The sequence below is a fragment of the Corvus brachyrhynchos genome, unplaced genomic scaffold, assembly GCF_000691975.1.
Source record: "Corvus brachyrhynchos isolate BGI_N302 unplaced genomic scaffold, ASM69197v1 scaffold44, whole genome shotgun sequence".
Classification (NCBI taxonomy): domain Eukaryota; kingdom Metazoa; phylum Chordata; class Aves; order Passeriformes; family Corvidae; genus Corvus; species Corvus brachyrhynchos.
The window spans coordinates 1,662,191-1,680,360 of NW_008238359.1; the positions used below are offsets into that span (position 1 = coordinate 1,662,191).

General features: G+C 47.1%; 2 protein-coding genes across 11 annotated transcripts in view; one reads left to right on the forward strand and one right to left on the reverse strand.

Annotated features, from left to right (window-relative positions):
• The window catches only part of MYO7A (myosin VIIA), a 98,163-nt gene extending 85,517 nt beyond the window's left edge, over window positions 1-12,646 (forward strand). For all 4 annotated transcript variants that reach the window (XM_017735947.1, XM_017735949.1, XM_017735948.1 and 1 more), the window contains 18 exons: window positions 308-478; window positions 1,478-1,595; window positions 1,855-1,981; window positions 2,096-2,265; window positions 2,367-2,557; window positions 3,110-3,234; window positions 3,948-4,105; window positions 4,603-4,756; window positions 4,871-5,026; window positions 5,388-5,493; window positions 7,184-7,297; window positions 8,339-8,426; window positions 9,242-9,348; window positions 9,544-9,729; window positions 10,584-10,700; window positions 11,175-11,258; window positions 11,787-11,906; window positions 12,557-12,646. In XM_017735947.1, coding sequence (XP_017591436.1) covers window positions 308-478; window positions 1,478-1,595; window positions 1,855-1,981; window positions 2,096-2,265; window positions 2,367-2,557; window positions 3,110-3,234; window positions 3,948-4,105; window positions 4,603-4,756; window positions 4,871-5,026; window positions 5,388-5,493; window positions 7,184-7,297; window positions 8,339-8,426; window positions 9,242-9,348; window positions 9,544-9,729; window positions 10,584-10,700; window positions 11,175-11,258; window positions 11,787-11,906; window positions 12,557-12,646 — 2,382 coding nt within the window. The remainder of the gene's footprint in view (window positions 1-307; window positions 479-1,477; window positions 1,596-1,854; window positions 1,982-2,095; window positions 2,266-2,366; window positions 2,558-3,109; window positions 3,235-3,947; window positions 4,106-4,602; window positions 4,757-4,870; window positions 5,027-5,387; window positions 5,494-7,183; window positions 7,298-8,338; window positions 8,427-9,241; window positions 9,349-9,543; window positions 9,730-10,583; window positions 10,701-11,174; window positions 11,259-11,786; window positions 11,907-12,556) is intronic.
• A 3,340-nt stretch (window positions 12,647-15,986) lies between these two features.
• The window catches only part of GDPD4 (glycerophosphodiester phosphodiesterase domain containing 4), a 38,601-nt gene continuing 36,417 nt past the window's right edge, over window positions 15,987-18,170 (reverse strand). For 6 of the 7 annotated variants that reach the window (XM_017735955.1, XM_008634906.2, XM_017735951.1 and 3 more), the window contains 2 exons: window positions 17,928-18,010; window positions 15,987-17,004 (listed from right to left, as the gene is read on the reverse strand). In XM_017735955.1, coding sequence (XP_017591444.1) covers window positions 16,973-17,004; window positions 17,928-18,010 — 115 coding nt within the window. In that variant the 3' untranslated portion in view covers window positions 15,987-16,972. The remainder of the gene's footprint in view (window positions 17,005-17,927; window positions 18,011-18,170) is intronic. The other variant, XM_017735956.1, reaches the window with a different exon arrangement.

Below are 18,170 nucleotides of genomic sequence, written 5' to 3' on the forward strand. Positions count from 1 at the left end.
TGCTGACTGCAGACATCAGAAACAGGCTGATCTGCAAAGAAAGGCTGGGGCAAATGTTGCCACACAGTACAGTGTTGTGTGGTGCTGGTCACTGAACATGTTAAGGCTTAATCATAGCTTTTAGTAGTCAATGTCCTGAACTTAAGTTGAGCAAAAAAGCTGCAAAAGGTGAAGTTCTGCCAAAGAGAAGCATCCCCACACAATTTTGTAGTACACCCAGCCTCCACAACAGGCTCCTGGAGTGGTGGAGGATGGATGTTGTGATGACCTGGTAACAGCATTAACTTGGTTTGTTTGGCTCCTACAGGAGGAAGATCTGGCAGAACTGGCTTCCCAGCAATACTATGTGGACTATGGGTCAGAGATGGTACTGGAAAGACTGCTAAATCTAATTCCATCCTACATTCCGGACAGAGAGATCACAGCTTCAAAAACAGTGGAAAAATGGGCTCAGCTCATTATAGCTGCACATAAAAAGGTGGGGACAATAGATCACCAGTCGAGGACCATGTTGTGCTTCACTAGCTTCATGTGCGTTTTAAACGTGTCAGACATCATAGCTCAGCTCTTAGCCTGGCCTGAAGCTAAATCAGTGAGAAAGGGCAGGGTTTGTATTAACCATATTCAGCTTTACACCGGGTTTTATGCAAGATCTGACAGAAGACAACCTGCAAAGATTTACTGTGAGATGCAAAATGCCATTTCTGGGGTGACATTCCTGTTACATGAGATTGTGGTGTTACTGGTTGTATTACAGAGGTGGTCTGTGTCTCCAGGCATTGTCAGGACCTTGTTGTGCCAAGCATTGTATAAAACCTCCCTGGCTTCAATTAGAACACTTGTGACACTCTCACATGGCAACACTGCATAACTCATTACCCAGTACTCATGACCACTCAAGAGGGGTGATGTTCCTGGCATGAGGATGGGCATTCATTTAACATCAGGAGCCAGCTTCAGATTACAATACCTACAATGTAAACATCTCCATATGCATTAGGAGTCTCACCTCACCTTAACTGTCAGTGGAGACACAGGGATTCACTTGGATCTTGCACATCCTCTGTCAGCCTGTCAGCTTTGTACAGAGATGTCAGGTGTTTAAGGATGCCCTAAATAAGGGGCTCAAGGGCTGATGAGTGTCCACTTCCAGCTAAAGGAATGTCAAGCTGAAAAGTAAACACACACTTTAGGAGAACCCAAAGTCAGCTGAGGTGAGCCTCACTGAGACTGGTCACTCCAGATGCTTGCCCAGCCTCTCTAAGTCAAATTATTCCCTAAAGTGGGAACTGAAGGCCAGGACTTCGTCCAAACTGTTAGTTGTTCCTGTAGTAGTTTGTTTGGCCCTTAGCCACACTGAGACCTCCATTAATATTTGTTCCAAGATCTTCAGGTTACATGGATTGATTTTCTTTGCTCTCTTCCTGGTTATAACTGTGTTTTGCTTCATGTTGGTTGTGGTTTGCATTTTCTGTAGGGAATTTATACTCAGAAGAGGGCAGACCCAAAAAAGGTCAAGGAAGAAGTAGTGGATTTTGCACGTTTCAAGTGGCCTTTGCTGTTTTCTCGGTTTTATGAAGCCTTCAAATTCTCAGGTGAGTCAGTAGAGCACATCCCCAGAGGACAAGATGCTCTAAAGCAAAAGGAAGGAGAGATGGAGATTCCACAGACAAGAAGGGACCCATCTAGCTGGTCTGTTTTGGATACATTATTTTTTGGTGCATCCTGATTAGCAATGGCTCAGGCTATGGGTCTGCTACTATTTCTCTCCATTAAAAAAACATCCTTCTTTGAAACATTTTCTGTATCCTAAGACCCTTCATGAACTGATTGAATGCCTTGTCTTCAACCCAGGACCAAGCCTGCCTAAAAATGATGTGATTGTAGCTGTCAACTGGACAGGGGTGTACTTTGTGGATGAACAGGAGCAGGTTCTCTTAGAGCTCTCTTTCCCAGAGATCACAGCTGTGTCAAGCAGCAGGTAAGGAGCAATAGACTTGGCTGGCAATCTCAGCATAGATCAGTTCTTTTCCAGGCTTTGCCTCTGGATGTCATTATGTTTCGTGTTTATGTCTCCTATAAAAATATATCCCAGAGGAGGAAAGCTACAAGGGCAGAGTTTTACCCTGGCCACCATTAAAGGTGATGAATACACTTTCACCTCGAACAATGCAGAGGATATCCGGGACCTGGTGGTGACCTTCCTTGAAGGACTAAGGAAACGATCCAAATATGTGGTCACTCTCCAAGACAACCCAAACCCAGGCAAGAAAATAGCCCAGCTCAGTGGTAAACATATGGATAGATTGAATATTCCCAAGGAATTTGGAAAAAGACAATTCAAACCAATGGGGTTTTTTTTGCAGTGGGAGAAGAATCTGGGTTCCTCAGCTTCCTTAAAGGAGACCTGATAGTTCTGGACCAGGACACAGGAGAACAAGTGATGAACTCAGGGTGGGCTAATGGGTTCAACGAGCGGACCAAGCAGAGAGGGGATTTCCCAACTGATTCCGTCTACGTCTTGCCTACAGTCACCATGCCTCCGCTGGAGATCGTGGTAAGCTGTCTTACGGAACTACACAACTTGGTACAATGCCCAGGGAGGTCAAAGCCTTCCTGAAGTGCTTACATCTGCCCAGAATCTCCCTGAAGGTAAGGTAGAAACCAAAGTGGATGAGAGAGATGACAAGTTGTCCAAGGCAAAAGTGACCTCAGCCTTTCTTCTGATCTTGGCACTCAGGATACCACAAACTTGTGACTTGGAATATCCATGTATTGTGCTAAACCCCTCCAGCTGGCCTGGTTGCTTAAAGGTGTATTTATGGTTGGAGGGAACTGCTACATTCACATATGGAGCTGTAGGTTCCAGAGCACATTTTCTTCCTCAGGAAGTGATCCACATTATGGAAACATCTGTTATTCCTTGCATTAGTGACTGAGAATGGCACAGAGAAATGGCAGCTGCACAGTTCTAACTGCCTGTTAACAGGACTTGATGGATTATTCTCATTTGCACTGTTCTTGTTTTGTATCTGCTTCCTCTCTTTGAATATATCAGATATATTTTATTTCAAATATACCAGGTAACAGAGAGCTTTTCATCCCACAGGCTCTGGTCACAATGACCCCTGACCAACGACAAGATGTTATCAGAACCTCTCAGATGGCAGTTTCAGACAGTGAAGAAAGAGTAAAGCCATACACCTTGGAGGAATTTTCCTATGATTATTTTAGGTGAGTTTTTTAAACCATTCTCAAAAATTACAGGAATCCATCTGCAGGTAGCTTGGGAATCAGAAAAATTTTGCTACTGGAAAAGACTCTGAATACCCCATCGTGTGACTTTGTACAACTGCAGCCTCTGATTTAGGTCATGGCATTTGAACAGCAGGTTTTCCACAGACAAGGTTTTATAAAGTATTTCTTCTCAGCAGAGGTGTAGCAATGTGAAATTTAGTATTATGTGGGAGGATGTGCTTAGACTACATAGGCATTTTCATCTCAGCTCCAAAAATCTAAATGTGCACCACTGCAGCTGACCAAAGCTCCCACTTCTGTTAGGATGGGCTGGCAATCCAAACAGACAGACCAGATCCTCTGGGATATCTTCAGCTTGTCAGGCTTACACTGCTAGGTGATATTCTTTCAGTGCAGCTGCCCTGGCCATTCATCCATCATCCTTCCTGTGGTTTGAAGCTTTTTGGGATAGGTTTGGTGGTTGTGGTGTCAGTACTTTTGTAGGCTCTATAAGAGACTCCTCTGAGTCACAGGAATGTACAAGTGTTTATCTTTGGGCAGAACTGGAGCTTGCTAAATTGTGATGTCCAATTTGGTGTAAGAGTTCATTAGCCAGATGCTGTGAGCAACCTTTCTAGGTGAAACATTGGCCACAAGCTGTCCCTTTTATCCCTGTAGTCTTCTACCTTTTGCTTTGTATTTGCCACCAGACCACCTCCAAAGCACACCCTCAGCCGGGTCATGATCACCAAGAGCCGTGGAAAGGACAAGCTGTGGTGTTACACCCGCGAGCCCATCAAACAGCCACTGCTGAAGAAGATCCTGGGCAGCGAGGAGCTGTCCCAAGAAGCCTGTATGGCCTTTATTGATATCCTTCCTCTGTTTGGGAGTGCCTTTGGGCAACAGGTCTGACAGACAAAGGGCTGAACAGGTTCTTTAGGGCCCCAAGCAAAGCCCAAAGAAAGGTTTGTGGTCCCTCTTAAGGGCTGTGGGACCATGTCACAGGCTTGGAGATGGGTGTGCACCACAAATCTGTACTTAAGCATCCTTGAAATCTGAGGTGTGTCTACTGCTTAATAAATGAGGATTAGGGGACTAGTTATTGAGTCCTGCTGGTCCACACTCACTGGTGGTGTTCTGTCTTGGTTCAGCTGACTCTGCAAAATGCACCTTCTGTGGAAGGCCACAGCCCTAATCCGTGTGAATGCGGACCAGTCCACATGGCCTCAGGGACAGGGTTTGATGCCTGAGTATCCCTTTGCAGCCACTTCTGTAGTCATGTGTAGGATGTCTTTTAACAATGTCATCAACAGAGGGGCTTCTCCAAATATCCCAGTTATCTTATCCTTGACTCCTACCTTCCACCAGTGCTGAAATATATGGGTGACTACCCATCCAAAAGGACCCGCTCAGTCAATGAGCTGACAGACCAAATATTTGAAGGTGCCTTGAAAGCCGAACCCCTAAAGGATGAAATCTACTGCCAGACCCTCAAGCAGCTCACAGACAACCACATCAAGTAAGGGTTGTTTGTTCCCCTTGGCCCAAATGCATTAGACTGTGTTGCACAAAGCAGATCTGAAGTGTCCATGCCATGAGTGATTTTCTTCCTCCTGGATTTCTTCTTGCACAGATACAGTGAAGAGAAAGGCTGGGAGCTGTTGTGGTTGTGTACAGGCCTTTTCCCTCCGAGTAACATCCTCCTGCCTCATGTCCAGAGGTTCCTGCAATCCCGGAAACATCACCCCTTGGCAGCGGACTGTATCCAGAGACTCCAGAAAGCCTTGAGGTATGGCACCAAAAGACCTCCTAGTCCTGACTGCGCCACAACATCCAAATATGTGTGAGAAAATACAACTGGGAGATATTTTGGTGACTAGAGCACAGTGAAAGCTCACAGCCTCCCTCTCTATTCCACCAAACTGATTGAAAGAGACATTGGGTTGCTGATGAGCAGTGCAGAAAAATAGAAATGAATCAACTTTGTTCAGATCCACTTAAGTCACTTTCTTCTTTGTAGGAGGAAAAATACTGTAATATTAAGAAACTAGCTGGAGTTATTAAAAAAGAATATGCATTAAAAGGGAAGATTTAAACAAAGCATTCTTGCTTTGATGATGCTGTGACACTTGCCACCTCCTGTTTTGCAGGAATGGATCCAGGAAATACCCACCCCATCTGGTAGAAGTGGAAGCTATTCAACACAAAACGACCCAAATTTTCCACAAGGTTTACTTCCCTGATGATACCGATGAGGTAAATGGGGGAGAAGGAAATTTTTTTCTGTCAGGATGGCTGTCAATTTTCTTATTAAAATCTCAGAAGAGGCTAATATTTGTCCTGATCCAGAAAAGTTCAGCCTTTCCAGAAGCCTCTGGGCCAAAGCGTTACAAGGAAAATCCATCCTTGTCTACTCTTTTTGTAGTAGAGTTGTTGCAATTTGTGTTTTTCAAGATATGGGTGCTCTGCTGGTGTTCACTGGAGGGTTTACAGTATGACTGCAGAAAGAGGGAAGCTGGATGGGTTCATCCACTCACAGTAGCTGACAAGCCTTGGCTCTCAGTTATTTGGAGCCTAGACCAACGATACCCAGTGGGGTATCATGATGGGGCCCCGTGGGGACTGGGCAGAATGTTGCAGTACTGGCAAGTAGGTGACTGAAATTACCCCTTCTGACCTGAGATGACACAGAAATCATACCTGCACTCAGGAAGCTCTCACTAAGCATCTTACATGCTGATAAGGCAGCTAGTCATATTGATGCCAGAGCAGATAGGCATGTCCTTGCAGATACTGCTGTCTTACAGTACTGATTAGTCTTCCTATGAGGCTCACATCTCTCTCTTCCCTCATGCCCTTGGGTACAACTAAAATCCTGTATTCCCAAATGGGTTTATTTGTATAACAGCCCACACCCATAGAAAGAAAAGGATGATTCCCCTGCAGCAGCTGTGAGTGCCCTTGTTTATCTGTAATGGAGAGTTGAGCGAACTCTTGGGGCTTCTCATCACTTTGAGTATTTTTTCCTACATGACCAGCAGTGGACATGACACTGCTTTGTACACATGCATCTGTGTGAGAGCCAGTAGAAGGAGGCAGTGCGGACTTCTGCACTTGGATGGGTTTGCTGTGATCCTTTTGGCCGTGGAAGTCATCATGTGGACTGGCAGAGTGGCATCATTCCAGTACAAGATGCATTTGCACTGAAGTGCTGCTGAGCATTAGCAGCACTGAACCCCAGATCAGACTCTCATGGGATGTGGAACATGGGTCCTGGTGGTTTGGTGATTCAGGCTAACACAGCCATGCATGTGGGGGTCAGGAGCTTAAATTTCTTAAACTGCTATGGACTGAATCTCATTAAGTGGGCAGAGCAAAACTGAGGCAATGTAAATGCTGAGCGCAGCTCAAAAACCAAAACCAGAATTGGGATGTGCATAAAATGGGAGAGATCTTTAAACATCCCATCCTTTAGATATCCATAAAACAGGAATCATTTTCCTTCTATTCTGCTATCTAGAAATCAGGCATCTGGCTTAGGCCTGGTCTAAGCCAGGCATCTGACTTCCTCAGCATCACTGGAGAGACAGTTGGGACAAATCAGCCTGGAGGTCTCTCACTCTGTCTTTCCCACCCCTCTTCCCTCAAACAAATAGTTCTGAGACTTCACTGTTAGATCAGAAAAATTTCCTGCATTGCCTAGAGAGCTCTGGATAAGCCAGCACAGGATATAGATACAGCATTACAAAGCACAATGGTACAGTAGTAGCATGACAGAGCTTCTGCAGGCATCCCTTCCAATGCCCAGAGCCCCAGTCCACAATGTCACTGATTTCACTGGTGGTGGGCATCTAAATCCCTCTGTGTACCTGGAGCTCCTCAAAGAGAGCAAAAAGTGGAAATTAACCTTGAGACAGCAGTGGTGATGATCTTCCTCTCTCTATAGGCATTTGAGGTGGAATCCAGCACAAAAGCCAAGGACTTCTGCCAGAACATCTCCAACAGGCTGCTCCTGAAGTCCTCTGAGGGCTTCAGCCTCTTTGTCAAAATCTCTGACAAGGTGAGTGACCCACCCTGAGGTACTCGGGACAACCTGCTTACCAGTGGGTACACATTGGTGGAGCCACAGCCACGTGGTGAGCAGCATTTCTCTACAAGCTGTGTGGCATTTCTAAGTCAGATCTGATCTGATACAGGTGAGGTTTGCAGTCCCACAGCCCTGACTTCTAGCAGTCACCCCAAAGGACTTAAAGCACAGACAGGCAAAGCTCTCCTGGCCTGTTGCTGAGTTGGGTTTATGAGAAAGGACTAAGTAAGAAAAATGTGCAGCTTAGAGCTGCCTCTGGAAACTGGGAGAAATCTATGGAGATAGTCATCAGGAAGTGAAAAGAATTGTGGTGAAACAAGTTGCAATGAGGAGTAATGGGTGAAATTAGAGACAGAGCCTGAAGCAAGGCACTAGCAGGGGCTTTCTCACATCAGCAGTTTATAACGCCTCAGTGTTAGCAGCACAAAGCAGTGAGCAGCAACTACAGGAGAGGGACTGGGGCCAACCCTGCCTGTGGTGTCTTGTCACTTGTTTTGAGTACCACAATATAAGGAAATAAAGCTGTTAAAGAGGGCTATGAAAACAGTGAAGAGCCTTGAGGGGAAACCATATGAGGTCACTTGGTCTGTTCTGCCTGGAGGAGACTGAGAGGAGACCTCATTGCAGTCCACAACTTCCTCATGAGGGGAGGAAGAGGGGCAGACACCGATCTCTTTTCTGGGGTGACCAGTGATGAGACCTGAAGGAATGGCTTGAAGCTGTGTCAGGGGACACTTAGACTGGATACTAGGAAAAGGTTCTTCACCCAAGGGGTGGTTTGGCACTGGACCAGGCTCCCCAGGGAGGTGGTCATGGCACCAAGCCTGACAGAGTTCAGTAAATATTTGTACAGTGCTGTCAGGCACATGGTGTGATTCTTAAGGATATCCTGTGCAGGGCCAGAAGATGGACTTTGATGATCTTTCTGGGTCCCTTCCAACTCAGGATATTCTGTGATCCTGTTGTATGACTCACTTGCTTAGTCTTTATGACTTTATGGGCTGTGTCCCCTAGGTCATCAGCGTGCCAGAAGGAGATTTCTTCTTTGACTTTGTGAGACACCTGACAGACTGGATAAAGAAAGCAAGACCAGCAAAAGATGGTAACGATGACTTTTTTCTTTTATGGGTCACACACAGCCTTCCTGCAGCCCTCCATCCCTTTCAAACAAGACTGACCACATAGTCTGCCACAAGCACTGGAACAGGCTGTTCATGGAAGTGGTGGAATCACTGTCCTCTAGCGTTCAAAAAAATGTAGATGTGGCGCTTAGAGACATGGTTTAGCGGTGCACATGGCAGTGTTAGGTTAGTGGCTGGACTCAGTCTTAGAGGTCTTTTCCAACCTCAGTGATTCTGTGATTCTATTGGGCCACAGATTCTATTCTGTGATCTGTTGGGCCACACTGATAGGGGTGGTGCTCTCTACACAATCCCTGGGGACATCACCTGGAAGGTAATCCATCAAGGAGCAGCAAAACCTCTGCTCCAGGGCTAGTCCTGGCCCCTGTGAGGAACACCTGCTGGAGGACACCTTTCCAGGAAGTGCCTGCAGGAAGGTTCCAGTGGTGGGATTCATCTCACCTCACCAACCACATCCACAGTGGAACTGGCTGCAGCTCTGCTGAATTTACCAGTGGTTGCAAGACACAGGTGCCTCCAGGGTACAACTCCTCTGTCCTGTGTTAGGCATGGGCACTATCAGTGAGGTTGTGGAAGTGAACCCAGACACTTTTTTCACTTTATTAAAGCTTTGCATGGCAGTGATGTGGTTTGTTCTGCAATGTCAGAGCCCAGTTGGCCTTGTGAATGCCCCTGTCCCTGCAGGTTGTGATGGTGCATGGGCACTGCTGGATGCAGACACCGATAGCCAGCTGGTACTCTCACCATTGCTCTTATGTTTGCTTCACTTGCACAGGTATAGTGCCTTCCCTCACCTACCAAGTGTTCTTCATGAAAAAACTGTGGACCAACACAACGCCTGGAAAAGACTCAATGGCAGACTCAATCTTCCACTATTACCAGGTGTGCTGGGACTCTGCAATAGCTGTGGAGACTTGGGAGGGATTAGGAGTAGGTGTAAGGACTTGTCCATTTGCAAATGTTCCCTGGGCGCAGCCTCCTAGCCAGGGGCTGGATACCTCCACAAATTCCTTTTAACATCTGAGGATGAAGGTCCACAGGCATCCTCTCTATCTCTCTGTTCTTTCCTCCATGCAGGAGTTACCAAAGTACCTGCGTGGCTACCACAAGTGCTCACGGGAAGAGGTCCTGCAGCTGGCGGCTCTCATCTACCGGGTCAAGTTTGAGGATGACAAGTCCTATTTCCCCAGCATCCCCAAACTCCTGAAGGAGCTGGTGCCTCAGGACCTCATCCGGCAGCTCTCTCCAGATGACTGGAAAAGGGTAAACCAGCAGCTTGGTTCATAGGTGTGGCTGGGAGATGCCCAGTCTCTCGGGTAACTTTCATTGACATTCAGTGTTGAAGCTGGACTGCCAGAATGAGTGACCCCTGATCCTTCTTGAGCCTTATCAGAGCTTCAGCCTCCCTGGCACCACCAAGAGAAGAAATTGTGTATGCATGTTCACATACACATGCCTTTCCCTGGGTTTTCTTTGTCCTGAGGCTGTGGCTGTAGCGGTGGATGCAAAGCCAGATGGAAACATGCTAAGAGATGGTCTCCTGTAGAGGTGGTCTGTCATTTAATGCAGACTAATGAGTAAAGGGATAATTCTCCATGCTTCACACAGGGAGAACTGTGGCACAAGTGCAAACAGGTCTAGCCTTAAAACATTAGATGTGTCTCACTGTCAAGAAATAGTCTGATAAGTCCTTTCCATTTCCTATCTGATATCAGCATCTCTGGATTTAAGATCTCTCAGTCTCATCTGCTGTATAAATTGAAGAATCAAAATTTATAATGTCTTTAATGGAGTCACCAGCTCAGCTCATCTAAGAAGGACCTGCCTTGGTTCCAGGCCCTGCTCCTGTGACCAGACAGCACTTTTTTGAAGTGTTATTGGAGTAGAGACTAGAACCAAGCATCAAGGCCAGGTTGGACTGGACTCAGAGCAACCTGCTCTAGTGGCAGGTGACCCTGCCTACTGAAGGAGATTTGGACTACATGATCTTTCAAAGGTCCCTTACAACCCAAACTCTTCTATGAGTCTATCATTGTGGGACTGATGCTCCTTCCCTGCAAACATCCCTGGTGCCAGGTGGTGCAAACCCTCCATCTCTGTTATGTTCTCTGTTGCAGTCCATCGTGGCATACTACAACAAACACGCGGGCAAAACAAGAGAAGAAGCCAAGCTTGCCTTTCTAAAGATTATCTTCAAGTGGCCTACATTTGGATCAGCATTCTTTGAAGTGAAGGTACCTGCCCTGGGGGTTAGCTGGCAGCTTGTAGCCAAGATCAGGAGCCCTGTACCACAGAGGGGTTCCAAATCTGAACCAGACTGGGACAACCCTGATGAAACAGGGAAGTAGTGTCATACTCTTCATCATAAAGGGCAAATACACTCATTCATTGCTGCCTTGCCTCTTTACACTGACAGAAGCATTGTAGAGCTTCAGCATATCTCAGTCATTGGGGCTGTTCCCACAGTTGTGCTGCTGAACACACAACAGCCCTTCTCTGTTTTGCCAAGGCAAAGGGGAACCTGTGGTTTTCCAAGGGGTGTGTCTCTACCCACCACAAACCAAATCTGGACCATCCACCATGGCACTAGAGTTCCATCAAGGACTTTAGAAGCCAGTTCTGTCAGGAGAAAACAGGGAGAGAGGAAATAGGAAGGGGTCTGATTTTGCTTGATACATCCTCTAACCAGTTCATCTCATTTCCAACAGCAAACTACAGAGCCAAATTATCCAGAAATCCTTCTAATTGCTATCAATAAGCATGGAGTCAGCCTCATTGATCCCAAAACCAAGGTAAGCAAAACTTAGGTATTCACCAGATGCTCCTGAGCCCAGTCCCCAAGCCCTTACAGAAGACATCCCAAAGAGTGCATTGTTCAGAACTTAGTGAGTTCTCTTTAAGCCTAGTTAGAAAGGCTGGATAGACAGAAAACTTTCTGGAGGCAGAAATTCACTGTTGCACAGAGCCAGCCCAGCCTTTTTCAACAAAAGATGGATTGGGAGCATCAACTATTAGGGCCTGATACCTGGAGAATGCACACACTCCTTCCTTAATGCTTTCACAGGCAATAGGAAAGGAGCTGGAGTAAATGAGATCCTACTAGTTACTTCCACCACCTGCATGGTCATTCTAGTATGGCAGTCCTTCACAAGATAGGAGGATCTGGAGTCTTGATCTCACTGCCATTCCCATGAGTCTTATCACAGTAGACATCCTTGGCCTGCTGTAATGGAAAGTGAACAGGGACATGAGAAGTGCCCACAGCCCTTCATGGAAGTTGAGGCTCTGCATGTTGAGTGTCAGTCTTGTGTTCCCACCAGGATATTCTCATCACTCACCCCTTCACCAAGATCTCCAACTGGAGCAGTGGCAACACGTACTTCCACATAACCATTGGCAACTTGGTGAGAGGAAGCAAGCTGCTCTGTGAGACCTCCCTGGTAAGAAGCGTTAAAGGTTAGACAAATCCTGTCTTTAGCAGCAAATTGTGTCTCAGGGATTCTCTGGACTGAAAGTGGTCTCTCAGAAGAGCTGCTGATACGTTTTTTCTCATTCTGAATTTCCTATGGCTCTGCTCAATGAATCAGAGCTCTCACTTGGTCTGTCATCCAACATACAAGCAAGCCTAAGGTGCCTGGGGTGTTGCTGTGTCAGGACCACAGGGGACTGCTCCCTATCACTGGGCTGAAATACACCTTAAAGCTGGTGTGGGCTCAAGGGGTACTCTTGAGCCCTTTAACCAGTATCATTTACCCAGCTTGTCCCTAGTAACAATCACAGCAACAAACCTCCTCCTAGACTATCTTAAACCCAAAGCACAAAAGATAAAAATTCCTTCTGGATTAATTGTTACTAATCTGAGGCATTCAGTATTTTGTTGGCCATTTGAAAATTCATGTCCTATCCAAAGCTCCCTATGTCCTTAGCCTCAGCAGCATCCTGGGACAGGCAGTTTCTCAATCTCAATGTTGCAAATTTTGTTTGGACACTGTTCCTTGTGGAGAATGGGGAAACAGGTCAACGCAAGCGCAAGCCAGAGAGCGTAAACTGTGCTCCTAGAGGCTGCTAACATCTTCCCTCTCCTCCTCAGGGGTACAAGATGGATGATCTTTTGACCTCGTACATCAGCCAGATGCTAACAGCCATGAGCAAACAGAGGAGTGCAAAGGGTAGCAAGTGAACTGCAAGAAGCCACTGGCACGTGGTCATGGGGCTAATTCACCAGCTGAGGGCTGTGGGATACCCGTGCAGCTGGGCGAGAACCTTTGCCTCCCAGATGTGGAAGATGAGCCGAACACCATCAGGGAGTTCACTGGACTCTGATCTTGAGGGCTCCAATCCCACCTCCCATTCCAGCGAAGATGACTATCTCTGACCTCCTATTCACCTTCCTCACCCTGCATCTCAACTCAATCCTACGCCTCAAAGATTTCCAGGGGACACCATTGCTCTCAGAGAATGACCAAGGCAAAGACACTCCAGCAGGAGGTTTGCCTGAACCCAATGGTTGGCATCACAAAGGCTCTTGGAAAAGGATTTGTGTGTTTGTGTGTGTGTGCGTGTGGTTTGCTTTGCTTTCATTTGTTGTTTATTTTCTTAAATATGAGAGCTGTTAGGATGCTAACAGGTTTTTGGTGAAGTTCTGGGAATTTCAGGTTTGAAGAGGAATAACAAAGCCCTGACCCATGCCGGAAAGATGTCCAATGAACACTGCAGGGCTTGGTTTTTTTGTCATTACAAAAGAATACACTGTGTTCTTAAGATGGACGGAAAGATAAAGCAGGCTGGGAGGAGCACATTTTAACTAGGAATCAGAATAAACAACCTACTGATTGAACAGGCTAGAGTACTAAAGTGCAATCTGTGCAATGCTGGAAATATTTAAAGAACAAATTTTAAAGTTTTGTTTCTTCTTCTATTTATTTTTTAAAATATTAAAAAGGAAAAAAAAATCCTGTATTTCGTGCCGGTATCTGGATGATGACTCAGGGCTGAGGGTGACCTGCAGAACAATCCCTTGCCCAGGGATTCCCCAAGAGCCATGACTGCCAGAGGCTGAGTAAGGCACATCTTTCCCGACTTAAGGGCTCAGCTGGAAGTGAAGGTTGGAAAATTAGTTATCTCCTTTTTCTCCCTGTGTCCAGAAAAATTAACCTTGGGAGGACTTTTACTGCAAGCTTCAATATGGATGTAGGGGTTTTGAACACCCCATTCTTGGAAGACTGAGGGCGAGCCTATGTTGGGCTGTAATTCAAACATGAACTTGGCCGCTGCGTTTGTACCAGCTGAGGATTTTATTGTGCTTTGTGTGTGTGTTTCTGTATAAAGCAGCTCTTCATGAGTCCCAGCTGGACCTGAACCAACTCACAGCAAGGGCAGACTCCTGATTTCCGTGGGCTTTTCTTCATCTTTGACTGGCTATACTCATCTGCTGGCTGTTTGCCTCACCTGCCACCCAACGCCACGCAGCGTGGACCAGCTTACTTTGGAGCAGAGATGGGATCTGCTGGCAGAGAGAAGGCTGAAACCATGTCGTGTCTGGGAGGATACAGGGGAAGAAGCCTGGGGGTGCCTTTCCAAAATCCAGGCTTCAAAGGAGCACATGGCTGGGTGTGGGGTATCAGGAGAGGTGACAGTTGTCCACCAAGATCTGGTGTTGGTGCCACTGAGTGGATCTCAGTAGATGTTGAGGCCTCTCTTGGTCCCATGCATTGGACTGGGTTTGACTGCTTTTTGTAGAAGTCCATATTGTGGGGTGTCACATGCTGCTCTGTTGAGCTCAGCTGCGCTCAGGTCTCCAATACCATGGTGTGCCAGGGAGAACTGGCAGTGCTGCCTACCAGACCTCAAGGACTGTGACATCCAAGTGGGATGCAGCAGTGACTTAGGACTGTGGTTGCTCCATCAAAGCAAATGAGATGCTCCATGGAGACATCCACCAGCCAGACAGGGCTGCTAGGAGATCCCATTCCTCCATCATCCCCTACCCAAAGCACTCTGGTGATGGGAGCATGGTTACACCAACCAAGGCTACGCTGGGAGCCCAGCTGCCTTCACACCATCCATCTCTGACATTTCTCTCCCTTCCCCAGCTGCCATGATCCAGCTGTCCCAGGGATCCCACCTGTCCTTAGACACATGCCTATCATCACCACACCATCACTGCTTTTTCTGAGTCTCCAGCCATCCCTGCCTCCCATAGCACACTCAGCAGATGACCTGCTGCACAGCAGTGTTTCCAGAGCTGTTCTGGGTCATCTTTCCCCTCCCACTACCCTCATCCGTCCACTTACAGCTCTGTTGGCCTCCCATGCACCCCATAATTTTGGGGGTGGCTGGAACTCTGTGTGCGTGTACCTGTGTGTCTTATGTATTGGCATCTGCTGGCCTCTTTGTATTCACACCAAGCAATGTAACGTGAAAAAACGTATGTCCAAGTGAAATACTCCAATTAAAAAGCATCAAGTGGCTTGTGGGAGGCTGTTCTGCACTGTGCAGTTGTGGTGACATCTCCAGGGGGAAGGGTGAGATCAGGGCTCTTGGGTTCTTGGGGACAAGACTTCTCCTTGCACAGTTCAATTTCTGGTGAGAGTATCCAGCAGTGGGGAGGAAACCATCAGTGTACCCAGACTGGAAATTAATTGAAATCTTTTCTTTTGGGATAAAAAACACTGAAGGCTGACAGTCTCCATTGCTTGTCCTCTATGACAAGGGCTGAATTTTCCAGTCAGTTTTGAGCTGAATCCCTGGAAGTGTTGGGTGAAAAGTTTGTGTGTGGGAGGCAGACGACCAGCCATGTGCTTAACAAGGTTGCCAGACCTTGCTAGCTGTGAAGGAACAAAAATAGTTAGCCACTGAGATGTGACAGATTGTAAGGCATTAAAGGAAACCAGAGGTCTAACTGGCCAGGCTCTGCCTAAGCAAGGCTTCTGAGGATGAGGAGGCTGAGCACAGGGAGTTACCAGTGCATATTGGCCAAGCAGCAGCTAGATGCATGGATCAAAGAGCATCGAGGTGGCTTTTCCCAATTAAAGGCAGCGGTTGGGGGACCACAGCCAAGCCCCTCACTTGAACACCAAGGGACAGGCTGAGGAGCTCATGGTGCACTCCATGCTCAACCCACATGCTCCCCACCTCCTACTTTGGCTGCTCACATACTTCCACGAGTGGTACCCATGACACCTATGTATGCAAGGCATGGGGAGGGGGATTTAACACCATCCGCTCCCCGTATTTCATAGATCTGGAGCTGCTCTACAACAATTCATCAGTCCTTTAGCCTTTTTCCAAAGGAGGATGCTTCATTTTTTGCATTTCTAGCCTCCAAAATACTCCAAAATTGCAACTTGGAAAGGTTTGGGTGCTTCTCAGCACAGATAACTCTGAAACCTAATCCTTTCCTCTCACTTGTGATCACATCATTTAACAAAAGGCTCACGTATGAGAAAATGTCTATAGTGTGAATCAGGTAAAGACTACTGTATTCTTTCCCAGTTTGCTGAAATAAGAACAAAACAGGATAGGAGAGGTAAAATGTATTTAAAACATCACTTGAAATTTACAAAAAATGTATTCTTATTATCTGTTCAAGTAGAAATATATGGCTTAAACCTGAGAGATGTTTACATCTCCCTTACAGAGCATAGGCCCCCTCCCCACTGTGTGACAGCAGCCACCTGGGAGAAATGAAAATTGGAATAAATCCCAGGGTGTAGTACAGGTGTACAGACCTTCCCAAGGGAAAAGCAAACAGAACACTTGGTGGGACCAATTCACACACAGCTCCATCCTTCTGAAGAAAAGTTGTTGGTGTGTTACCGGTCATAGTCCCAGTAGCTACATGGCCAAGACATCATAAATCCTTCAGCCCCCATGGGAATGACATGCCTTCACCCACAGACAAGGGGAGGAGACTGTCCTGTTAGGCTATGGCAGGGCAAGAGTGGGGAAAAGGAAAACCAAAGTTGCCCCTGTCTCTGTTGTAGAAAGGTACCTATTGTAATGACCCAGCCAGCAGCACCATCGTGGTGGAGATAGTGTGCTCTTGGGGGTGGTGGACACCTGCAAGGAGGGAGGAAGGGAGGTAGTGTGTGGAGAAGAGGCTGGTCTGATAGGAGAAATCTGGGCACCTGAGAATGAGGAGGGCTGGAGGATGCTCAGATGTTTGCAGCATGTGTCAAAACAGGGCTTACACACAGCACGAATGATTGCCCTGGGGGATGCCAGTGGTCTCAGGGGTAAACGGTGGCTTCCATGTGGTTGCTGCATCTCACCATAGTGCACAGTTTCTTCATGGCTGCAACTCCATCTGTGCTCTCCTACACCCCAAAGATCCCTGACAGGCATGGGAGTGTGACAAAAGCTGTAGGAGAGGAAGGTTGGTGCTCATCTCCAGCAGGGCCATGAAGGCAAATGGCTCCTCCTCACCAGATAGATCTGAGGCTCCCCCCAGCTGGTCTCCTCAGCCTCATCGAGATGGCAGGTCCATGTCCCTTCTCTGCCCATGTCAGGCCAGGACGGCAGGCATGTCGTTGAGCTCTGGAAAAGGAGACACATGATGAGCTACCAAACATCTGCATCTGTTCTGACAGCCTGTGAGCAAACAGAACCTGTTTGAAAAGGCATGCAGCCCAGGTTTGGTCATTTTTTCTGGATGATAGCTCCATGGGTGCAGAAACGTGGTGCATGGGAGGGTCCTCAGCCAATCCCACCCTGCCTGGCAGAACCAAGAGTGCTCAGTGCCTCCAGAGTCTCTTTTCACAGCATCGCAGAGTAATGAATATTGGAGGGGACATCTGGAGGAGCCTTTGCTTGAAGCAGGGCCAATTGGATTGTGCTGCTAAGGGGTTTGGGGCTGAGATCGATGCCTTTTCCTGGTCTTAAAATCAAGAGTCAAACACGGTTAGAAGGGAAAAAGGGATTTTACCTTGGTATTTATTTTAAGGATCCTTAGGTGCACTATGTCCAGGTCGAATGCACCTCAATGCACACTGCAATGCACACCCTCCCAAAGATCAGGTATAATATTATAGGTCTTACTAATTAGCATATCTATCAAACATTCCCCAATGAGAGGCTCAAATGAGCCCCTCTCCCCAAGGAACCTTCCCCTGGATGGTTCTATCTTAGTTTACAAATGTGTTCTGGAGGGGACCTTGGGGTCTGGGGCACACTGATCCCTAACTACGAAGCTTCTAAGATGTTTAGTCTCCTAGCTGAACAAACAAGTCCAAGAATGTAGGCAAAAAGCACTAAGAATACAGAAGTTGTAAAAAGGTATAACAGGGGTTTATAAGAAAAGGCAAGAAATCATCATGGCATCAAGATAACCCAGACTGCATTCTTCCTCATAACCTTCCTTATAACTATGGACATCCATCACCAACCCATCCATCAGGATCCCAGTGGTCCCACAGAGACCACCCTGAGCAGGATGCAGCTGCTCTCCTTGCCCTGCTCACCTGTCTTGAATTTGTTGTACGTGCCATTCTCTATCATTGTGTTACTGTCCTGGACACAGCAGGAGAAATTCTTCTCTCGCCACCTGCATGGGGCAAAGCATCTGGGTCAGGCCACTGCTTGCTGTGGTTTTCCTCACAGCCCCCTGCAGCCTTGGACACCTTTTTCCTACTTTGTGAGGGCAGGTATTTTGGGATTTTCTCAGGTCCTTACCGAGAAAGGACTTGAGTGCATGACTGATGTCT